Consider the following 23,214-nt stretch of genomic DNA (forward strand, 5'->3'; position numbering starts at 1 on the left):
CCTGGATATGCTGGCTAAGACAACACAAAGAACAAGAGCATAAGACATAAGGAAGACATCATCATATTGTCAGAATATGATAAAGTGAGTAAACTCCACATATTATAAATATTCTGGTCAGCTTTTCATGTTTTCAAGAAAAACTCAAAATGTTAATGATTTCTTTTTTTTTTTTTTAAGATTTATTTATATAAGCACTGGGTACAGTCAGAAGTGCAGGAGTGTGAGAGAATTCACCAGAGCCAGAGCGGGGAGCAGAGCAGGCAGAAGGACCGAAGTACACTGCTGAGAGGAGCAGCGGGCAGCAGGAGAGGTCTCTGCGCCATGTGGGATCCTCCTCTGGCGGCTGGGGAGCAGCTGGGGATCGAACCAGCGCTGCAGAGGCTGTGGGCAGCTTCGCAACCCAGGGCTCAACCGCTGCACCACCAGGGAGGCCCGTTAATGATTTCTTAACCTTTGAACAAAGCTCAGATGAAAGGGTCAAGATCTCCTTCTAGCTAAGGGGCAGTAGCTCAAACAAGAAGGAATCCATTCTGGATAAAAGGTGTCACCGGAGTAAGAACAGGAGTGGGCTTCAGAATTAATCGATTCCAACCAGGACACTTCAGTCTTCCTTAGAGGACTACAGGCAAGGATTATAGGTCAAAATTCCTAGTTCTGAACTGACTGAAGTCACACAGAGGTACTTCAAAATGCTTTAGCAGACACAGATGAAGAAGGGAACTAAACACAGATGAAGAAGCAAACTATAAACAATCTCAGATTTCACTAAAAATATTTGTTTTCACTAAATACATACATTGCATAGAAGGAGTTTTCTGGTGATTCTGTCAACAGAGTAACTTCAGTTTCTAGTAAGTTGTGTAGTTTTTACTTTAATTAAATTACTAAGATCTGTGAAAGTTTTGGGGTCAACTCAATGCAAAGCATACAATAAAATGGAAACCTGGATGGCAGATGTCTCAAAATCTGCTGGAAGATTTCTAGTTTCTTTTCCTCACGATGGCAAAAAGTCTGCTAAGAAGTAGGTTGGTGAGTACACACCGACGAGCCCTCCTCAGCTCTATACATCCTGGCCTGGGCTCTTCTCTCCCCAGAGACTTTACCTTCTCTTGCTCAGCATGCAATACTCTTGCCTGTGTGTTTTCTGTGGCTGTTTGAAGTGAGTTGTTCCTCTTCTCCATCATAAGGTTGCTCTGCTCAACATATCTGTGAGATAAATAGGGGAAACTACTGATCAAGCACAGCATGTAAAGCAGGCACAACCCCACACATTCTGTCCTTACAACATGGCTCTACACCTTCAGCAAAAAGTCTGAAAGCATTTACTTTCCTTAGATTTGTGCTAATTGTGTCTGGAAGAAAATCTTGGAACAGAGGTGAAGGCTTTGAATTTCGGTGAAGAGGAGTGGAATTGAAGGGTGGGTGGTGAAAAGGAATGAGAAAAGAGAAAATTAGGAAGACTGCAAGGTGGCTTCCTTCCCCCATTGCCACCCCAAAATGTGGAAAGAGACACCAGAGCTGAGATATAATTTTTAAAGTAAACTTCTATATACTGTGATATGTTCCTCTGGGCCCTCCAAATCTTTGGAAGAATATAAAGAATTACAAAATTGGGATTTACATGACAATTAGACATTCTGGTTGATAAAATCATACACACAGAAGAGAGAACAGTTGGCACCACAGATTTTTAAGTATTAATACCACTTTTACAGATAAGAAAACTAGGGCCAGAAGGAATAAATAAAAAAAAATGCAAAGTACACAAAAAGTACAGCAAGCCAGAAATCAAACACAGGTCTGCCTTACATCACAGCCTACCGAGTTTTTACTGAAATGTCTCTCAGAAAAGCAATCATTCACGTGATAGTCGGGAAAAAAGCAACACAATACAAATAAAGTGCCCTAAACAAACATGTCCATTAACTTGGGCATTTTGTCCATCCGAGCCAGTGCCCCGTACCTGTCATTACCTCTGATTTCGTTCAATTAGTTCACTAATCTTGTCATTTTGTTCTTCTATCCGACTGCTCTTCTCAAGGATTTCTTGCTTTAATCTTTCATTTTCCTAAATTCAAAATACACAAATTTAAGAGAGGCGTGCCAGGTAAAGTGGAATCAACAGGTGACACAATTTTGTTTTAGATGAAAAACTAGACTAAACTAATAAAGGACCACATGCAGAGAATACTTACACCAACACATCAAATAATACTTCATGGCTACAAATCATTATGTTCAATGGACTCAGCATATTAACGCTTTAAAATGAAGCAAAATTCTAAAATATGGTCCAAAAAAGTGTCCTGACTACACAGTGAGAGTCACTTGAGCCAAATTAAGCAATAACAGATTGTCCAGAATTTCTTAACTCAGTGTCATGTTTATCACACACTCTCTGCTTCTGGAGTAAATGTTTGAAGGGCAGTGCATTTGGGGAAGGAGCCTGGGCAGACTTCCAGACTGAGTGCTCTGTTCCCACACCCCTCACCTGAATAATTCGCTGGATGTTGCTCATAATCATGCTTGTTTCCATGGTAACTGACATGCTAGGAATGAGCAGGGAATTGCCAGTACTGTGCTTCTGTAACTCGTCAACCTATGAAAGTGATGCCCAAAAGACCTGATGAGAAATCTTTAAGTGGAGAAACAGAATTTACCCAGTATTTGACCACTCTTTTTGAAGGGGATGATGAGTTTTTGAGATTCTCTATAGAAAGCTCAACTTTTCCACTAACTGGATCCCAAGATAGTAACTATCCTTTTAGAGAAGTAACTATTAAACACTGTGAACACGGGAAGCCAAGGAAAAACAGATCTATAACCTCGGCTGTCCCATTTTGTACCCCGTCAGAACCCCCACTTTCCACCTATTCCGGACCCTTCACTCCGTCACCTTAGTCATGAGATGATCCATTTTATCAGCCACTTTGCTTACTGCCATTCGAATTTCAGTGTTATGTTGCCGGGCTTCAGTCATGAGAAATGAAGCCATGTCACCAGATCCTAAACAGACATAAGTCAAAAAGAAACTTAGGAAACTGGAGCAGAGAATACTGCATGGGGAAATGCCAATAGCTCTTTCAGAAGAGGAAAGAAGGAAATCAACACTTTCAGATAGTAGGAAGTGCTATGGGTGATTCACAGTCAGGAGACAATGTGGAAAAGGAGATAAAAGGGCTTGCAAAATTGGTAATAACTAGCTGTGCTTCGCAAGATATAGCAAGGGCTACAGTCTGGTCCAAGGGCACCACTGTGCCCACTTTGGCCTGCCTTGGCACTAGCAGCTCGATTGCTTCCCATTTATCCAACTACATGCCAGGCATTATACCAGATGCCAGGAATACAGCAAAGAATAAAACAGTTTTCTGCTCTTGGCCAGCTCCGTCTGGTGGGGAAACCCATATAGTAACAGATCATTACAAAAGAGTGTTTAAAGTGCAAAAAATGGACAAGATACAAGAGGAGCACAGAGAAAAGCAAGATTTACTCTTTGGTGACACAAATACCAGTTAGGTGGCTGGGAGGTGAGAGGGCGGTATGGACACAATCAGGAAAGGCTTCGCAGAGGAGACAGATGGCAGATCTGATGGTTTCCCCCATGGAAGAGAAACAGGGCTTCCAGACAAAGGCTACATTCAAGGAACGCTCATTCAAGGAACCACAAATTATATAGTAGGGTATAGTTGCTATTCCTACCACTGTCCTAACACCAGGAAGGATAAATGAGCAAAAGACAAATTTCAGAATAATAAGGCGGGGCTCTACCCCAGCTGCTTATATTTATTTTGTTTTGGTTTTTTACACAAGATAACTACTTGTACTTGCACACAAGATTTGTGAACTGTTTACAACAGCTTCCTATGGTCAGGGGTTTCCATGATGGAGGACAGTAACTTCTCACTTTATACCCTTTTATAATATTTTACTTTTTTTATAACACATTATTTTCATAATGAAACAAAATTTTTAAAAACAGCTTTCAGTTACGACACTGAACACCCACCAACAGTCATCTTGCTTTTTCCTAATTTCCTCCCACGTTTCACTCATTTATTATCTTTTTTTAAAAAAGATTTATTTATGCATACAAGAGCTGGGGTACAGGCCAGAGATATGGAGGGTGAGAGGATTCACCAGAGACAGAGTGGGGAATAGAACAGGCAGACTGACTGAAATACACTGCAGCAGGTGAGACAGGAAAGGTCTGCTGTGCCATGTGGGCTGCTCCCTGGCTGGCCAGGGTTCTTCGAACTCTTGCTGCAGAAGCTGCAAACTGCCTTATAGTGCAATGCTTAACCCCTTGAGCCACCAGGGAGGCCCTCATTTATTATCTTCTATAAACTCTAACCATGCTGACAGAAGACTAAAAAACTTGGCAGGAGAAAATTCAAGAAACAACACAGAAAGTGGCATGAGTGGTTTGAGGGGAATAACAAGTGTTCTAAAGTTGGACTGTGGTGAAGATTGTGCAAGTCTATAAACTTACTAAAAGTCCTTATTTGTACACTTAGGATGAGTGGATCATATGATATGTGTGATATTTCCACAAAGCTGTTTAAAAAAGAAAAATAGGGTACAGAACTATTGGAATATAAATGAAAAACAGAGGGGAGGAAGGAGAGCATAGCAAGAGTGGAAGATGAGAAGCTGAGGGGATTGCTTCCTACCTTGAAAATGAGGTGCCTGAGAGAGAGACGCAGGGTACAAGGGCCGCACGGGCTGCAGCTGCGAGGTGACTGCAGATGCCTGGGGATAAGCATAAGCTGGCAAACCTGCATAGGGCTGAGAAAATGCCAAGTTATAGCTGGTTTATAAAACAGTCACATCTTTTCTGTTTTGTCTTGGATGAATAAAGTGGATACTCAAAAGGAGACTCAAACTTATTGAAGTTGGAAATGAATGCAACTGGAGCTCAGTACTAAGAAAAGCAGTAGGAGAGTTACCTGCGTAACCCAGTGGTACCTGGTCACTGAAGTCCTACTCAAAAAGCGAGGGAAAGGTGTCTCAGGTCACTACACAGTCCTCTGGTGGAATGACTTAATTAAGCAGGTATTAAGAAATTTTAATACTAAGCAAACTCTGCTTAGTTTCCGCTGAGGTAAAAGGAAAGTGTTTACTGAGTTTTCAAACTAAAGCTGCCTGTTGCTAAAGGATACCTTTCTCTGCTAGATTCTTGTATGCATATATGGGTGACCAAGAGCTCTCAATACCCTTTGAACCTTGCTCACCTCAGCTGTAAAACAAAAATAACCAACCTACTAAATCATACCAAATAGGAACACTCAACTTTCGGATAGTAGGAAAACCTGTAACTAGAGAGCAAAGCCCAGCTGTATTTTCCAGAGTCTCCATCTCAACCCAGAACTCTTCTGCTGATTTTAGTGCAGAATCTTAGCCCATCAGCTCTGTGAACACAGAAGTATACAGAAAACGTGACTATACCCCTCAACTAGACAAGTGTGAGAAGAGGAGATAAGCACTGATTGGGCCTTTTCTGTGTGCCAAGTCTTACACCAGGTGCTTTGCTTGTTCCTGCATTCAGTCTTTTTTTTTTTTTTAAAGATTTATTTTTATTTATTTTATACAAGCACTGGGTATAGTCAGAAGCACGGGAAGGTGAGAGATTTCACCAGAGCCAGAGCAGGGAGCAGAGCAGGGAGAAGGACCGAAGTACACTGCTGAGGGGAGCAGCGGGCGGCAGGAGAAGTCTGCGTGCCATGTGGGACCCTCCTCCAGTGGCTGGGGAGCAGCCGGGGATCGAACCGGCGCTGCAAAGGCCGCGGGCAGCTTCGCAACCCAGGGCTCAACCACTGCGCCACCGGGGAGGCCCCCTGCATTCAGTCTTTACAACAGCCTATAAGGCAGAAAATTCTTTGCTTGGTTAAAAAGATGGAGAAGGGATGTTTTAGGAAGGGGAAAAATTATAAACTTTGAATGTGGGAAATTGGTATTCTATGAATTGTACAGAAAGAAGAGACAGCCTAGAACTACAATAAATTATAGCTTTATAACAGATATGGTTTTAAAAGGTTACCTGAAAGGACTGGGTATTTCCAGATACAGCTGGGTGGGAATCGAGAGGTGCGATGGCCATTAAGGCAGCAGAGGGTGTTTGGAGCCCAGAAACAGGTGGCTGAGGTGCTAAGACAAAGCAAAAAGTTGTCCCTATTACCCATTCCTTGCTTCTGGTAAGAGTCTGGACCAGCATCTTCGCTTCAACACACTCCAAACTTGACCAATTTCCTCAGTCTCCTAAAACCAACTCTACTGGAGACCTCACAATGGGTCAGTGGGAGGAAATGGGGTATTCTGGGGTTCATCTGACTAAGTCCTGTGATCCCATGAGCTGACAGGAAGTACAGAACTACACACAGGGAGAGGTCTCATTAGCTGAGTGCAGATTTCCAAAACTGACAATGCACTACAGCGAGCAGACCAGCTATATCTCCACATCTGAAAATGCCCCACCCAGGGCCAAATGGACAAGTTTTGCACACTAGTTCAGTTCTCAATACTAAAACAATGCTGCTTAACAATTGAAGGAACAGTGATGGTATCGTTGGTGCTGACTCAATTCAAGGCCCCAGAGGCTCAAAGAGTTCCACTTACCTTGTGAAGTCATCTGTGGTAAAACTGGATGGACTGGCTGAAGAGAGGGCTGGAGAGACGGAGTAGCTAGGGGCTGCCCGGCTCCTCGAAGAGCATTCATATCCTGAAACAGGCCCAAGCATCACTTTTGGTTACTAGGTATATCAGTCCTTAATCAAAGCCTGAGGTTGCATGTCCACCCTAAATCTGCTTACAGTGATTTAGGCAAAGAGGAGGAAGAAAAGGCAAGCAGAAAGGCAAGAGTTTAGGGGGAGGGTTATGGGCAGAGACCAATTCATTTTGTAACAGATTAAGCCCCCTCTTCCCTGCAAATCATAGCAAATGAAATTTCTTATGAAATAGTTGATTTCCTTAAGGATTGTAAGTTGTTGATGCTTTGTTGTCTGAAGCAGCTACACTGTTCTTCAGAATGTGTCATTTTCCAGCTCGGTAGCTACCTTAAAATGAACCTAATCTGTTCCCACAGAAGAGAACTCTCTTGCAGAGAATCCCCAGAAATCATCTAGACTTTCCTCCTCTGCTAAATAATCTCCAGGTACTCCAGGTACAAATAATCTACAGATATTCCAGGTACAAATAATCTTCAAGTGCCCCAGGTACAATAATCTCCAGGTTTTCAATGAAAATCGGGTAAGAGTAGGATTCCCTGTGCCTTATAACCACGCTGTTTTTGGATAATCTAGTTTTGGTGTTTTCCCCCTATTCTTTTTTTCTTTTTTAAGAAAATCAATGAGCTGTGCTCCCTACTGTAATTCTAAACAAAGTTATTCTACAAACATCTTCCCAATTCATGAAAGGAAAAGAAAATCTCTAGGCACAATATACATTGATTATAATCTGCTATGCTACAGTTCAAGGACTAAAATCTCTGATATGGGCCTCCCTGGTGGTGGGTTAAACACCGCACTATGAAGCAATCTGCAGCCTCTGCAGTACGAGTTCGATCCCCGGCCAGCCAGGGAGCAACCCACATGGTGCAGCAGACCTCTCCTGCCTCGTCCACTGCTCCCCTCAGCAGTGTATTTCAGTCAGTCTGCCTGTTCTGTTCCCCGCTCTGTCTCTGGTGAATCCTCTCACCTCCCACATCTCTGGCCTGTACCCCAGCTCTTGCACGCATAAATAAATAAATCTTAAAAAATAAAAAAAACCTCTGATATTTATACTTTAGAAATTCCCCTTGTTTCTTGATATCTTTAGAAATGTACTATGCATTTCTGTGAAACTGATCTTTTTATTAAATGTTTTTATTTATAATTTAAATGATTCTATAATGAATAAGAAGGACTTATATTTTTTTATAAGAATTATTATCTTATCTAAATCTCATTTTCAGAAGCCAGATAAAAAATACTGTGACAACAGGTCCCAGAAATCCTATCCTGTTTAAAATTTTTAAATTAATCTACTTTGGATTATTCCAAGAAGAAATAAAACAAAATTGTGAAAAATAAAGCCTATCTTTCTCAAGAACATCACATTTGCTTTTTTTACATCAAAGTGAAAGAATCTTAAAAATCAATGTGCTCTAATTAAGTTGCTAAAGGGTAGTTCTATTTAATAAAGAGCAAACCTATGGGGAAAAAATTAACTCATAATTAAGCTACTCATATCATATACCAAATTCCTGATGAATTGTTTTAGCTGTAAAGATGAAAAAGTTTAAGAAACATACAGATTTGATTATAACAAAATTCCTGTACTTCAAAAAAAAAAATCACACCACATACAAAGTCCATATGCTCTGTCAGTGTAATCTTTAGTAATATCAGTGGGAATATCAATATTTCCCAAAAGGATCTAAACAGTCAATAAATAAATATGAATTGAGCACCATGTTGCCTGAAAAGGAATTTTTAGATACTGTTGTCAGTATCTAAAATCAACTTCAAACTTCCCAGTTCTTGTGGCTGATGTATGGAATTGCCTCCTTATCTCCTAGTTACAGGAGAAATACATGTACCAACACCACCAATCTGTAAAGTTTAATATAGGCTCTAAGTAACAATTCCCACCCAACTGTATCATTTTGAATATAAGTTCTCTTTATTGTGATTCTGGATCAGAGGCAGAAAAATTAATTTCAACCAAAGGTACAGAAGATAGCAACATATGCACTGTTTATTCTAATACAGCAAAGGGACATACTTCAGTTTCTGAATCATTGGAATCCAGCTGTGGTGGGAGAATGGGTAACATGGGCTGACCCATTTTGGCCATCCGAGAGATCAACTTGGCCTTGACTGTGTCAGGATTCTGAAAAGAGAAGAAAGTCACAAAAAAAAAAAAAAAAAAAATCACTGTAATCAGGTTCCTTACCTTCAATCAGCTCTACCCCTTTGGATCTTGGTTTAAATCCTCTGCCATATATTCTAGAAAATGAGAATTAAAGATTTCTTTCCTACAAGCATACATGGGTCACAACAATAGTAGTAAAAGTAATTCCCTATATGTTTGGAAAGGGACAAAGTGGCTTCCTATAAGCTACTTCATTTCAGTCAAGTCTCCCTACCAGGTATAAGTATTCTCATTTTACAGATGAAAAACTAAAGTACAGATTAAAGGAGGGAAACAGTTTAGATGATAGTACCTTTCTCAACAACATTCAAAAAAGATTTGGAGAGAGAAAAAGGAGATCTTTGCTTTAAATTCAGGTTCACTTAACTCTGACTAAGTAGTCAGAGTTACTGCTACTCTGTAACACTAGCTTCTGTGCAGAAGCCTAGGCATCCACTAACTGGTCCAAAGTGCAGTCTTCAACATCTGAACTCCAGAAGGTTTCTTTTTTAAATTGTATAGAAATGTGGTCTCACCACTTCAACAAATATATAAGGGAAAAAAAAAAAAGTCCACCCTCAGAACAGAGAACACATACCTCTGAGGTAGTCCATGATCTATTTGGTTTAGCAAGAATCACAACCTCTACTTTTAAATTACTTCTAGGCAATCATAAGTCATTAAGCTTATTTACAGGGATTGAGAGTACTTTATCTACTCGAAGTACATATACTGGGAGTGGGTGCTTGTTTTTCCCTAATGGAGACACACATCAAAAACAGTTGAGTTTAAAAGAAAAAAAGAAAAAAAAGAAAAAAAAAAACAGTTGAGTTTATGAAAAGGACGCAATGAAATGTTGTGATCCAGAGATAAAAAATATATAAGGAAGCTAAGCTTGCTTGCTTCTTTTTTTAAATGTTATTTTTGCATAGAAGAACTGGGGTATAGGCCAGAGGTACAGGGGGGTGAGATGATTCACCAGAGACAGAGTGGGAGTAGAACAGAAGGGTTTACTGAAATACACAGCTAAGGGAAGGGAAGCCGCAAGCGAGACAGGAGAGGTCTGCTGTGTCACATAACGGTCAGTGACCTGGCTGCGGATTGAACTCAGGCTACAGCAGTGATAGCCCTGAGACTTAACCCCTAGGCTACCAGGGAGGCCCAGGAAGCTAAGTTTTCTACATGCTAACATGTAAAGATATTGTTATATATATTGCAGCATGTAAATATACAAGTTACATTATTACATAGCACACTACTGTGTGTATGAAAGGGGGAAAATAAAATAGACCTTCCTGTTTGCTTACATTTGCATAAAAAAAACACTGAAAGAATATACATAAGAAATGAATAAATGTGGTTGCACCTAAGGGGGAATGAAATGAAGAGGGTGGACAGGGACAGGGTAGGAGTGAGTATTCTCAATGTGTATCTTGCTATCCTGACTCAACTGTGCCAACAAAAAAATAAAAACCTAAGTGTAAAAGGACAAAAGATGGTTAATTTTATATGAATTTTGCCTCAATGGAAAAAAAAACAAAATAAAAAAAATGTTGGAAACTAGTCTGTCAGAAGTTAATTGAAGCTTAGAAATGAATAACAATATCTAGAGAGTACAACAGAACCAGTAATAGGTCATTTTTGTGGTTGTTTGAAGATCTGAGATTATAAATGATTTTCAATTTTTTTTTTATTCTTTACCTTAATCTTCTGGGCTTAAAGATCACTTTTTACACACAGCAGATCAATTATTTGTTTAGTAATTTCTTCTTTGGGTTGAATGCAAACAAATAACTATGGGTGGGGAGAAATTAATCATCAGTTTCACTCTAGTGATGTTTCAGATAAGTTAGACAATTTTCTCAAGGCCACATTATAAGAATAAAGGCCTGTACCCAGGAAGCTAATTTGTGGTGACTTTCAAGGAAGGGGAAATGAATAAAGACTGATTTCTAGCCAACCCATTAGTTCCCAGATTTTCCCCCCTCTAACCTACCATACCTGAGGCTTATGAAACCATTTTAAAAAACTGGGGGTGAGGAAGACAGACTCACATACTCACTGTACTTACTGTAAGCTGTTCACTGAGGGAATTAGATTTGGTACGAAGAGCTGGCTCGCTGAAAGCAAAGAATATACACCCTGAGATGAAAACAATCCATAACCATGAATCCAGGTTATACTGAACAAACTTTTAAATCGTCTTTTAACAGTTTGCCATAATGGCTGTGGAACAGTATTTTAACTCTTCCTAAGTTGTATAATCCTTGAATACTAGTGAGAATTAACAATTTTCCACCCAAATGCTTATTATTCATGTGTTTTCCCTTGGATATATATTTGTATTTATGCCCTCTGCTCAACTTTCTTCCAGAGTGTGGCAAGTATTCTTAATAACTGAGTTAGAAGTTTTATAGTCTATGAGCATTAATTCTCTAGTCAGAAAAATCTAATAAAAATATTTTCCTCATTTCTTTCATTCCATATTTCCCAGTTATTTAAAATGAGTTTCTAACTATATTGTATTTTTGAAATCCTCTAGGAATCTTTTTATGGGTAATAAAAGAGCCTGACATGAGTCAGCATCTTACCCTGATTTAAAAGGCACCGATGTGGAAGGTGACACAGCAGGATCAGCAGAGAGGCCGTCAGCACTAGGGACCGGAGAAGGGGCCGCAGAATTCTGGGAACTGACACTGTGTCCTTCAGAGGCACACTCTTTAGTTAACTTCACCTGGGAAAGATGAAGCACAGGGGAATGGGCTACCAAAAGGCACCCTCCGCTCAATCTGCCTTTCATTTTACATACTCTTCATTACACAAGTTATTACTTGTTCATTGCAGGCAAATCAAAAAGTAGATAGGGCCTCCCTGGTGGCGCAAGGGGTTAAGCAGAGCACTATGAAAAAATCCGTAGCCTCTGAGCACAGATCAGAGGCTTTGGATCTTTAAACCAAGATCCAAAGGGGTAGAGCTTATTGAAGGTAAGGAACCTGATTACAGTGATTTTTTTTTTTTTTTTTTTTTGTGACTTTCTTCTCTTTTCAGAATCCTGACAGTCAAGGCCAAGTGCTCAGAGCCTCTGAGTTCGATGCCTGGCCAGCCAGGGAGCAATCCACATGGTGAGGCAGACCTCTCCTCTGTCTCGTCTGCTGCTCCCCTCAGCAGTGTATTTTAGTCAGTCTGCCTGGTCTGTTCCCCACTCTGTCTCTGGTGAATCCTCTCGCCCTCCGCATCTCTGGCCTGTATCCCAGCTCTTGTATGCATAAATAAATAAATCTTTTATTTATTTATTTTTAAAGATTTATTTATTTATACAAGCACTGGGTACAGTCAGAAGCGCAGGAGGATGAGAGAATTCACCAGAGCCAGAGCGGGGAACAGAACAGGCAGACTGACGAAATACACTGCTGAAGGGAGCAACAGGCAAGACAAGAGAGGTCTGCTCCACGATGTGGGAAGCTTCCTGCCTGGTGATCTAACTCATGCTGCAGTGGTTGCTGATAGCTTCATTGTGCTGAGATTTAACCTCTGCGCCACCAGGGAGGCCCCACTGTATTAAGTTTAATCGGCAATGACAATGTTGGAAGTGTGGGTATACTATTTCATACATACATTATCTGTGGGGTGGTATGTAATGTTAATTAACCACAGTTATAATTTTTCTTATGGAAATTATATATATTTATGATAGTTTTTAAATGGTATATGAATGTAGAGTATAAAAAAGTCAAAGCTTCTAAACTCCATCTCCATTCTTCAAAGAAAATGCTTTGAATCATTTCTTTGAATATTTCCAGAAATTTTTATAAATGCATAGGCATAAATGTGTATTTATAAGTGTCTCTCTACGTATTTTATGTACATGTTTGTACAAGTTCATGTATATGGATGTGTGTATATGTGTTTGTATACAGATATACACATGAGACTACTATCTACATTGTTTTGTAACTTAACGTCTTTCCCTTACTAGGTTTTGGATATTCTCTAAGAGCTACATAAAAGTATACTCTATGAAAAAAATCATAATTTAACAGTTTCTTATTGATGGACACTTAGGATGTTTCCAGCTTTCTAATATTAAAAATAACGTGGCATGGGCCTCCCCGGTGGCGCAGCAGTTGAGCACTGGGCTGCAAAGCTGCCCACAGCCTCTGCAGCGCCGGTTCGATCCCTGGCCGCCAGCGAGAGTCCCACATGGCGCGCAGACCGCTCCTGCCACGCACCTGCTGCTCCCCTCAGCAGTGTATTTCATCAATCTGCCTGTTCTGTTCCCTGCTCTGGCTCTGGTGAATTGTTACTCTCCCATGCTTCTGACTGTACCCAGTGCTTATATAAATAAATAAATAAGTAAATAAATAAATCTTTAAAAAAATAAAAATAATGTGACAGAGGGAGAAACTATGTCTGCCTGCATGCCTATCTGTCTATCTACCTACCTACCTTATTGATTTATTTGTATACTTAACATGAATATAGTGATAGAATAAATTTGTAGCCATGGAATTACTATGTCAAAAGGTATGTACATTTGGCAGGAAACACCATTTTGCAGAATTTGCTTGGTCACAACCACTAAAGACTCTGAACAGAGCCAGGAAGGACATAAACCTTGGACCTTAGATTCCAAAGCTGTTGTTCTTTCCAACTATAACACTTCTACTTAAAAACAAACAAGCCAACAAATATGTCTTCAAACCTGGTTGTAATATATTTATTTATTCATTATACTAAACTAACTAAAAGGACTCATCAATACAACACAGCACAATTTCACTCACCCGCTTAATCTCCACCTCAAACACCAGGACTGAGTCTGTTGATGGAGTCCATCCTATTACTCCCTCAGAGCCAACAGCACAGGCTGGAGGGATGATAAGCAGCCGCTTCCCTCCTTTTTTCATGCCTAGCATTCCATCCTCCCAGCCCTTTAGGAATCAGAGAAGGGGAAAGCTCATCAGACACACACTCTTTATAAGACAAACAAAAGTACAGGATCATCAGGTTTCATTCATACACTTTCAGGTTTGTACCAATGGAGGGAGATCAAATTCAACTCTCTCACTTCCATTAATTATATTATCTAGAATACTGCATTTAAATTCATTGTAAAAAAAGGCATAAATAGGGGTGGTTGAAATATACTTATCTTAGATAATATAAGAAAATCAGGGCGGGGGGAATAGAAGAATGGCATTAAAATGAAATGAACTACCATTTTCTAAACACATTTTTCTAAATGGCAAATGTTTTACTTGCATTATGTTGCTTAATCCCAAAATAACCTCATAAGGTTAACAGCATCACCCCGACTTTAGGGATGAGAAAACTGAGGTTGGGGAGATTAGATAACTAGCCCAAGATCACAGTAACTTGTTAAGTCAGGACTCAACACTACAACTAGCCTTAATTGCTATGGGCAATAGAAAAAAGCCTCCAAATGAATCTGGGAAAAATGAGTTATAACCAAAGGCACAGTGAAAACCTTTATGCCACATGGATGAATGAGTACTTCAGTATGCATCAACGTGTGCTCATACAATAAAATGCTCTATATTTTACAAGATACACAGTTGATAAAGAAAAAATTCACAACCTGAACCCAGGTCCTTGGTCTCCAATCCCAATTTTCCTCCTGTTATGCCTCCCACAAAGTTTGGGAAATGCTGGTTCACTGTATACTAATCAGGTGAGAAGCACCCACTGTGATAAGACTTCTAGAAGAATCTGTATCACCTCTTCCTCTAATAGGCTATAGGAAGGATCTAATAATTTCATTATAGTCACAAGGAGAAAATCCAAGGGTAGGGGCTAGAGAAAAGAAATGTACCCATCTTCAATTTATTATTATCTGATAGGCAAAAGTCTCCCAAATGCATTTTTCTCCTCCAATCTTTTAACCAAACCAAAGATATCCAGGTTAGAAATTTTTACAAAGTTTAATCTAAATTAAGTTTATTACAACCAATAAACAAATAAGAACACCTTTAAGCATCTACCTTGATGACTTTTCCTGATCCTAATTTCAGACGAAGCAACTTATCTTTGTTAGCAGTAGAATCAAAAACCTGCAATTGGATCAAAGTAAATAAGATCAGTCAATTTCAAAAATAATATTAATAATCATTATGATTGTCATTTTCTACATACCAGCATAGTACCTCTGGCATAAAGAATGTCAAACACACTAGGAAAATAGTTCTTAAAAAACCTGAAAAGACAGGACCATGTTGAGGCTAAAGGGAGTTATCACACTCACTCTCATGCTGCAGTGGCTGGCGATGGCTTGATAGCACTGTTTTTAACCCCTGCGCCACCAGGGAGGTCCTGAACCCACATTTTTTTGACTCATACCCTAAGTTCTTTCTATCATCACACTACCTTTGAATGCTTAGTCATATTAAAACACAATTAACCCAACCTATTTAGTATCTACCCTATGAAAAACAGAGAATCAACTGTGACGAAGGTCTAAAAAGTATAATTCCACAAGAATATATACAAGTTTAGCAAGACATACACAGTTTCCAAAAGTAATACTTGGGAAACTAGTTTCCATTTTCGATAAATAAAAGAAACAAAAGGTACCAAGCAGATCTTATACATTAGCATTTCATGAGTATAGACCCAAAGCAGTCTAGTGACTAAAGCAGGGCTCCTAAAAGATTTCTGTTGAACAACAGCAGGCATTCAAGCAATACCTTACATTTGAATAGCTCTTATGCCACTTAAATTATGAAAGAATGTGCAGAGTACATTTTCTAACCTGGCCCAGCACGTGATTCTGAAGGAACCAGCTGGTATAAGCTACTTCCAAAGAATCTCCAACTTCGACAGCAGGGCCTTCTGTTACAATGAGGTCCTGTGAGAGCACTACGTCCAGGGAAGGAGTGCTGTTACACTTGGCAATGCATACCTGCAAGACAAAATCAAAGCCACATACACTTAGTTTAAGCTCAGTAAGTATTTACTCCACTATTGCTAATAATATTTATCAAACAGTTGCATCCACTAACAAAACAGATTACAAATTTAGAAGTAAGCATTTCCAAAGTCAGTAATCTTTGCTAGGAATCAAGGTGCATAAGAGTAGGGCTGTGGAGTCAGACTGTCTGGATTCAAATGGGGCCCTGCCACTTATTAACTTGTGACTTCAGCCAAATAACTTAAAATCTGTGAACTTTACAGACGGCTATTACAAAACAGAAACAAAATCTTTGTATATCTGCTAGGGTGGTTATGAAGATAGAGTTAATATAAATAGATTTGGCACAGCACCTGGCAGGTAACAGCAAGTACACAATAAATGTTAACTAGCATTACCATACTGATTTACAGCTTCATTGTTTAGGAAAGAAAAAGGAGCTTCTAAAAAATGTCAAAAGGCATTTCCGCATAGAAAAAAAGAAGCATGTTAACCCTGGTAGGGTAGAAAGATTATGATTTTTTAATGCTTTTCTAAATTTTCTAAAATGATCACATAACTTTTTAAAATATTTTTAGAACACCATTTTTCAAAGACAGTTTCATTTATTCTATAAGAGAATTTATGGAGTGGTATTTTAAGTTTATACTTTTTTTCTGTTAGTCTCATTCCCAAGCAATTTCAGTATTACTATTATTTCCCTGAAATACAAGAGGTTCAAGTGACCAATTTAGTGGGTTTTTTATACTTGTCACTAACAAAATATAGCTCTTTGAGTTTTCCATATATTTCCCCAAAATCATGGAAATCCAGACACATATTCAGCTTTTCCAAGAAGATTAAGATGGTATTACCTGTTTATTGAATTCCACAGCGGCCTTTTCTGACTCAAACATAATGGACCAGTTCTGTCTCTGGTCATCATAAAAGGTGCTATAGTTATTGGGCCGAACCTGGGGAGAGAGATGTTAGGGTGATTTAACTACAGGCAGCACAGCAGGTAGATCTGCCTAAACTCACAGAGAAAGGCCCTCCTGGAGTGGAGTCAAAGAAAGATTCCCTTCCACCCTCCACCAATACCCTCTTAGTCCACATTCCAGGAAGGTAGTCAAAGACTTTTTTGAGAGGCTCTGTTAAGACAGCCACATGGACACCCAGGGCTGAAGCAGCAGATCTAATTCCCACAATAAACCTTTCTCAAAAGAGGAAAAGATTCAAATATAGGAATTCTTACCATTAGTTCAAAGTTCAGATGAATCTTGGCAACAGTAACTGGCTGTTGTTGACTGATATAGAGAAGAATCCGATACTGTACTCAAGCAAAGATGAGCAGAAAAAAAAGAGAATAGAAAGTTAAAAGGCAGTGTAAACTCAGCAATAAGATGTTGCGGGTTGTGCTCCACATAGGCATAAAAGTCAAAACTCAGTTCATCCCTTCAAGCTTGGACTTAAATTGGTATTTTTTCACTATCCATTTTTAATCTCTTCTCATTTTAGCCTTAGTCTTTAATTGTAATTAGCAATGTCTTTTGTTGGTAAATAAATAAGAGGTAAGTAAGAGATATACAAATGGCCAACAAGCACTTGAAAAGGTGCTCAATACCATTAGTCATTAGGGTAATGGAAATTAAAACCACACTAAGGTACCACTTCACACCTACTAGGTTGGCAACAATTAAAAAAGCGGGGGTGGGGGGGTGGGGGATGGTGGTGGTGTATAATGAAATGTTGGCAAAGATGTAAAGAAGTGGAACACCAATTGTGGGAAAGTAATGAAGACTACAAAACTTTCTCTTTGCTTTTCTGGCACAGTCTCTGAATTTCTACACCATGAGGGGGTGAATTTTGCAGGTAAATGTCCCCTGGGGGAAAACCAAACTTCTGTTTGAAGCTCCTCTAGGTTTCTCCCCCAGAAGTCTCTGCTTGCGCCATACCTGATGCTCAATCTACTCCTACGCATTAGCAAGTTCAAGGGTAGGAAATACTCAGCTCACTGGCTCTTCTCTCAATGAAATTTTAGTTCATCTAGGCCCCATTTCCACAACTGTCCAATGAATATAATTTTTACAATTGTACAAGTTCCAATACCAGATTTGTAAAATCTTAATGAACCAAAAATAAATCTGGACAATAACCACTGATAATTGCTAACATAACAAAATGAGAGACAGGAGGAGGATCAACACGGCAGCAGAGAAACCTTACAAGTAAGTCCTCCCATAAAAACAGTTAATAGGGAGGAAAAGCTGCAGGTCCCTGCGAGAACCGGGACACACAAGATAAACGGGCGACTCTGGTAAACTGCCCAAAAAGGAAAGTAGCCACAAAATAGGATGAAAAGAGAGGGAAGCTCAGAACCCTGTTACCCTTCCCCGTCACAAACCCGGCACACTCCGACCAACAGAAAGGAGAACAACATGAGAGATAACATTAATTTACTGCTGAAAGGAAAATGAAAGATTTTAGGGACAGAGTGAGCAATTGCATGGTACTGATTGATACCAATTGTGGAAAAAAAAAAAGTTTAAATAACCAGGGAAATTGGAACACTAGTCATAAATAAGGTTAAAGAAGTATTGTGGGGGTTTTTCAGATGTGATCACAGCATACTGGCTATATTAAAAAAATTATCTTTTAGAAATACACTCTGAAATAGTTACAGGTAGGATGGTGTCCTAGAGTTTAATCAAAATAATCTGAGTAGGAGAAGAATACAGGCTGGGGTTCACATTAAGTAAGAGAAGCTAGTTAATGGATATTTGAAGGTTCATTATTCTGTCTTACTGTTTTTATATGTTTCCAATTTTTCATAATTCAGTTTTTTGTTTCTCTGAATACAAATGAGTGCTGTCTACTATATTACAGCCTGGACGATCATCTTGTTGGGGGAAAGGATGTCCTGAGCTAATTCCATACAGGCTTTGTGGACTCCACCCCCACTTCAGACCCAAGCCATCAAGACATTGGGAAAGACAAATCCCGTCACCACCAAAGGGAAGGTTGCTGGGACCTGAGGGTGGAGTTAAGCAGCCAGGTTTGGTATACAACCAGACACGAGGGTCTTGGGGGTCTCTCTCCCTCCTCTTGGCTTCACGGCTCGTAGCTCGCAGCCAGCTCTCAGAGTGCCATTGGGATTCCAGGGCAGCGGAAAGGGTAGGTCGCATTTAAGACTTTATTTCCCTCTTTTCTCCCTGAGTTGTACATTTCCTCATTTCCCCTCCCCTTGTAAAAAACCTTTTATTAACCTTTTGTGTGTGCCTGCAGTAGAACATTAATAAGTCCTTTTTAAGGACATGGGTGAGGACCCACAGTCAGGCAACACAGTTTTATATCGGGGCTGCCCTGTAACAGTTTGGCACCCAACATGGGGCACCAAATCTGTTACAGGGCAGGGACAGGGGCACCCCAGGCCCCGCAAACCTGCCTGCTCTAGGTTCTGCCATCTGCCGCATCAACACAAAACATATGATACTGTAATTGGAAGGAACTTTAATACAATTAGGAAACAATACAGGAAAAGCAAAGAATATAGTTTCTAAATCAAGCACCCAAAGTTACCCATTCCCTTGTGGGCAAAAGTCCATCCAAATGGGATTGGCCCAGAGCAAGGCCCCAAAGCCTGCCACAAGTCCAAAACATCTTCCAGTGGGGACCCACAGAAAAGGATGAGAAACAACCAGACAAGTCTGGAGTGAAAAGAGAAAAATCAAAATCAAGACAAAAACTGCCATTGATCTCCCCACGGGTCTCTCATCCACATCTGTGTTAACCAGTCAATGACCAAAAGGCAAGTGCAGTTTCTTCATGTGTCTCTTGGCTCCATATGCTTCCTCCAGGTCTCCTTCTGGCTCTGCCTCCTGCTTCCTACCTTCCTCTGCAGTTTCTTCTTTCCCTGCTCAGCTCCACCCTCCCTTTGGTGGGGCAGGGAACCTGTAACCTTCCCCTTTCCTGGGGACTACCCTGTTACAATCTTATTTCCATGACTCAAGAGTTTCTGAGGAACATGAACTTCATGCTCTCTGGACTCTGAAATTCTATAATTTCTTTTATTGATTCCAATAATGTTCCAAACCTTCTGGAACAGAATTTGAAGCACTATTTCCATATAAGGAAATCAGTCTTTGGTGCTTCTAGCCACATCTTTTTGACCCAAACCACATTACACTGTGTGATTAACTGCTTATCTTATAATCAAACTTTCAAAGATAAACACTGGTCATTAAGGCAGGCACAGAGATGTTATGCTTTCAGTAGTACAGTAAGTGTCATTCATTACCTAAGAATTGTGCTTGCTAAATGACTTACTCTAAAATTCTCCAGATTCTTAAGTGAAGTCCTTACCACAAATATCAAACGTAGGGATTTTGAGTCCCTGGATGTTTTAATGCACAATAGTAAAAAGCAGCTCTAAGTGTTGCTATATAACTAGTATTTAAATTCACATTAAATGCAATCATTTTAATCCTCTGACATGGGAGGAGCAAGCCAAATAAAAACCAGCTCATCAATATGATTTGCGACACTTGAATATACGTGAGACAATAGGCCAATTCTTACCTCTCTGGCTGTGTGATTCCCCAGGACTGCAGCACCAAACTTGCCCTGCTTTAAATATTGACCATTTGTGCTTGAGAAGCAAGAAAAACAACACATATTAATACTTCCTTAAATTAAAACAGAACCAGCTTTCTTTTCTGCCATATAGAAGAAGGGAAGCAGGTCATTTAGTCTTCAGAAGGGGACAAAGGTGAGCAGTTTATAATTTAAAGCTCTTATACAACTTCTTTATTCTTTAAACATCTATTGTCAAGATATCTCAGGGGAGTAGCTTTCTTTGAGTACTTAAAAAGGGAGGAATTGAGAAGACAAGAACTTCCTAGCAAGAGAAGATATGGTTCCTCAAAATCTTATGTGCAGAACTGTGAAAAACTGAAATGCTAAAAAGCATTACTGATACTTGTCTATGAAAGGACTAAGTAGTTATTTTGCAAAGAACAGAGGCTTACAGAAAAAAGGATATGAGCTTATTAACCCACCCCCAACCTCACAAAGCATTCCTTCTCTGCTACTTACTATCGATAAGCATGGACTGCTGTTGCAACCAGTACTGTGGAAGTGCCTGTTGTGGTGGGTGTGGTTTTCGGTGTAGCCTGATTTCCTGAAGATGAAGAAGGAAAGAAAGCTGTCATTCACTTTGTGCTTCAAACGGATTTCTCACCATTAAACCAGCTTCAAAATTCTTCTTGTGCCTTAGTGATAAACAATTTCTTAAGTGTTATCGGTCATTACAGCCACCAATCAATATGACCTGGCCTGGGGATGAGGAAACTGAACAACCAAAATCTTATTTCAAAAGTATCTTTTTTTTTTTAGTATTGTTAAAAATAACAAAACAGGCCCCCAAATAGAGTTTTTCATACTAAGATCTTACCCCCACCCCTCCTCACCAAACTGAGATGTACCTTAATTACAGTTTTGGCTCTCCCACAAATGGAATGATAAACCAATCAGGTATTGCCTTATCAGCAGTGAGTAAAATGCCTAATAGACCCTGCCCTAGCCTAAAGGAAAGGAACCTTGCAATAATCAGCCTGCTCTTTTGCCTAGTGTGTCTTTCTCATTCCCTGCCCCTTCTGCCTACAATGCTTCCACTTCGTACAGCTTCTCAGAGCTCCTTGCTATCTGCTATATAGGAATGATGTTGCAGATCTGCAAATGGTTGAAGAAAACCAATGAAATATTAAATACTCAGTTGAATTTTGTTTAAAGTATTATTTTTTTCAGATAACAGACTAAATATACATGGTAGAAAACTTAAAAAAATGACCATACGTGGGCCTTTTCGGTGGCGCAGCAGTTGAGCGCTAGGTTGCGAAGCTGCCCGCAGCCTCTGCAGCGCCGGTTTGATCCCCGGCTGCTCCCCGGCCACTGGAGGAGGGTCCCACATTGGTGCCCAGACCTCTCCTGCCACCCGCTGCTCCCCTCAGCAGTGTACTTTGGTCCTTCTGCCTGCTCTGCTCCCCGTTCTGGCTCTGGTGAATTCTCTCACCCTTCCACGCTTCTGACTGTACCCAGTGCTTGTATAAATAAATAAATAAATCTTTAAAAAAAAAAAAAAATGACCATACGCTCACCATCCAAAAACAAATGTTAGCAATTTGCTGTATTCACTGCTAGTCCTTTCCCTATCATAGAAACTTTGCAGTTCTTTTATCTTTCCTGTAATCTGACAATCTCTTATTCTATTTTACTATAAGCATTTCCTTATACTCTTCAAAACAGTCTCCAAAACAAACTAATCTTAAAAATGTTCTTTAGTGTCTATAACTACCAATGCATCCAATTTCCTTCTGTCTGTCACTTCCTTATGATGGAATTTGGGTGACAGGGTTTGGGGCATGGGGTTCTTGGGTCCCTCTGAGAAAGAATTCAGCAGTTCCCATTCATCAGCACACAGCTAGTTTACTGAGGAAAGGAAAAAAGGAAAGAGATGCCTGCATAGACACAGAAGGGCAGTCTTAAGGAATAAGAACTGCATTTGCCAGGGCAAGGGTGTTCTTTTATAATGTTTTTTGAAGGAATTATTGTGGAAATTATTGCACTGGGGTCAGATTGGGTTGGTCTTCTAAGATCAATAGATAATACTATGCCCCTACCTGTGGCTGATCTTTTCTGACACTACCTAGATTCCTGGAAACTTCCACAGCCAAGTTTAGTCCAAAATTCATTAATCATCACTACCCCAACCTCTGATGTCTGTCTTTGTGAGACCTTCCAGCCTAAACTTTTCTACTCTAAGGTTCCACCGCTTAGACGGCTTTTAGTTTATTATCAATAACACCACAGTGAGCATCTCTTAAAAACACACATTTTTATGTGTGACTCTAATTTCTTAGAATAAATTTCTAAAAATGGGATTATGGAATAAAGGGGCATAAAAAGCTTGAATGGTCCTGTCCAAATGCCCTTGAGAAATGTCATTCCTGTTTACATTCCCACCTGCGGTGAGTATGCCTGCTGTTACACCCCTGAGGACAAGACCACAACTACCTTTTGAAATCTTCATGAGTATTTGATAGGGGCAGTAGGGAAAAGGGGAAAGTCATCTCACTGGGTTTGTTTTTTTTTTTTTTTTTGTCCATTTGCATTTACTAAATACAGGAAAGCAGAAATTTAACATTTTCAATAGATTTCTATTGGCCATTTGTTTTGTTGTTGTAAAGACGTGCCCATTTCTATGGTTTATTTGCCTAGCCTAGTGATCTTAGTTTTATCATTTTGTAAGACCTACAACATAGTTTTTATTTTATTGTATTATTAACCTGTAAGTCATTTACATGTCTATTTAATTTGGGGGGGTACATTTTCATACCTCTATATGTGTGGATGCTTCACTC

General features: G+C 39.7%; 1 protein-coding gene across 4 annotated transcripts in view; it reads right to left on the bottom strand.

Annotated features, from left to right (window-relative positions):
- FKBP15 (FKBP prolyl isomerase family member 15) overlaps nt 1–23,214 on the bottom strand; it is a 49,436-nt gene that overhangs the window by 16,935 nt on the left and 9,287 nt on the right. For 2 of the 4 annotated variants that reach the window (XM_037494955.2, XM_054689455.1), the window contains exons 3-19: nt 20,891–20,975; nt 20,375–20,444; nt 17,052–17,126; nt 16,672–16,770; nt 15,659–15,808; nt 14,892–14,960; nt 13,674–13,820; nt 11,481–11,623; nt 10,952–11,009; nt 8,761–8,868; nt 6,616–6,718; nt 6,041–6,147; nt 4,674–4,788; nt 2,900–3,009; nt 2,495–2,602; nt 1,977–2,071; nt 1,107–1,209 (exon numbers count right to left, since the gene is read on the bottom strand). In XM_037494955.2, coding sequence (XP_037350852.1) covers nt 1,107–1,209; nt 1,977–2,071; nt 2,495–2,602; nt 2,900–3,009; nt 4,674–4,788; nt 6,041–6,147; nt 6,616–6,718; nt 8,761–8,868; nt 10,952–11,009; nt 11,481–11,623; nt 13,674–13,820; nt 14,892–14,960; nt 15,659–15,808; nt 16,672–16,770; nt 17,052–17,126; nt 20,375–20,444; nt 20,891–20,975 — 1,745 coding nt within the window. The remainder of the gene's footprint in view (nt 1–1,106; nt 1,210–1,976; nt 2,072–2,494; nt 2,603–2,899; nt 3,010–4,673; nt 4,789–6,040; nt 6,148–6,615; nt 6,719–8,760; nt 8,869–10,951; nt 11,010–11,480; nt 11,624–13,673; nt 13,821–14,891; nt 14,961–15,658; nt 15,809–16,671; nt 16,771–17,051; nt 17,127–20,374; nt 20,445–20,890; nt 20,976–23,214) is intronic. The other 2 variants (XM_054689456.1, XM_054689457.1) reach the window with 2 other exon arrangements.

The sequence above is a fragment of the Talpa occidentalis genome, unplaced genomic scaffold (assembly GCF_014898055.3).
Source record: "Talpa occidentalis isolate TD23 unplaced genomic scaffold, MPIMG_talOcc4v2.1 talOcc4.7, whole genome shotgun sequence".
NCBI classification, from domain to species: Eukaryota; Metazoa; Chordata; class Mammalia; order Eulipotyphla; family Talpidae; genus Talpa; species Talpa occidentalis.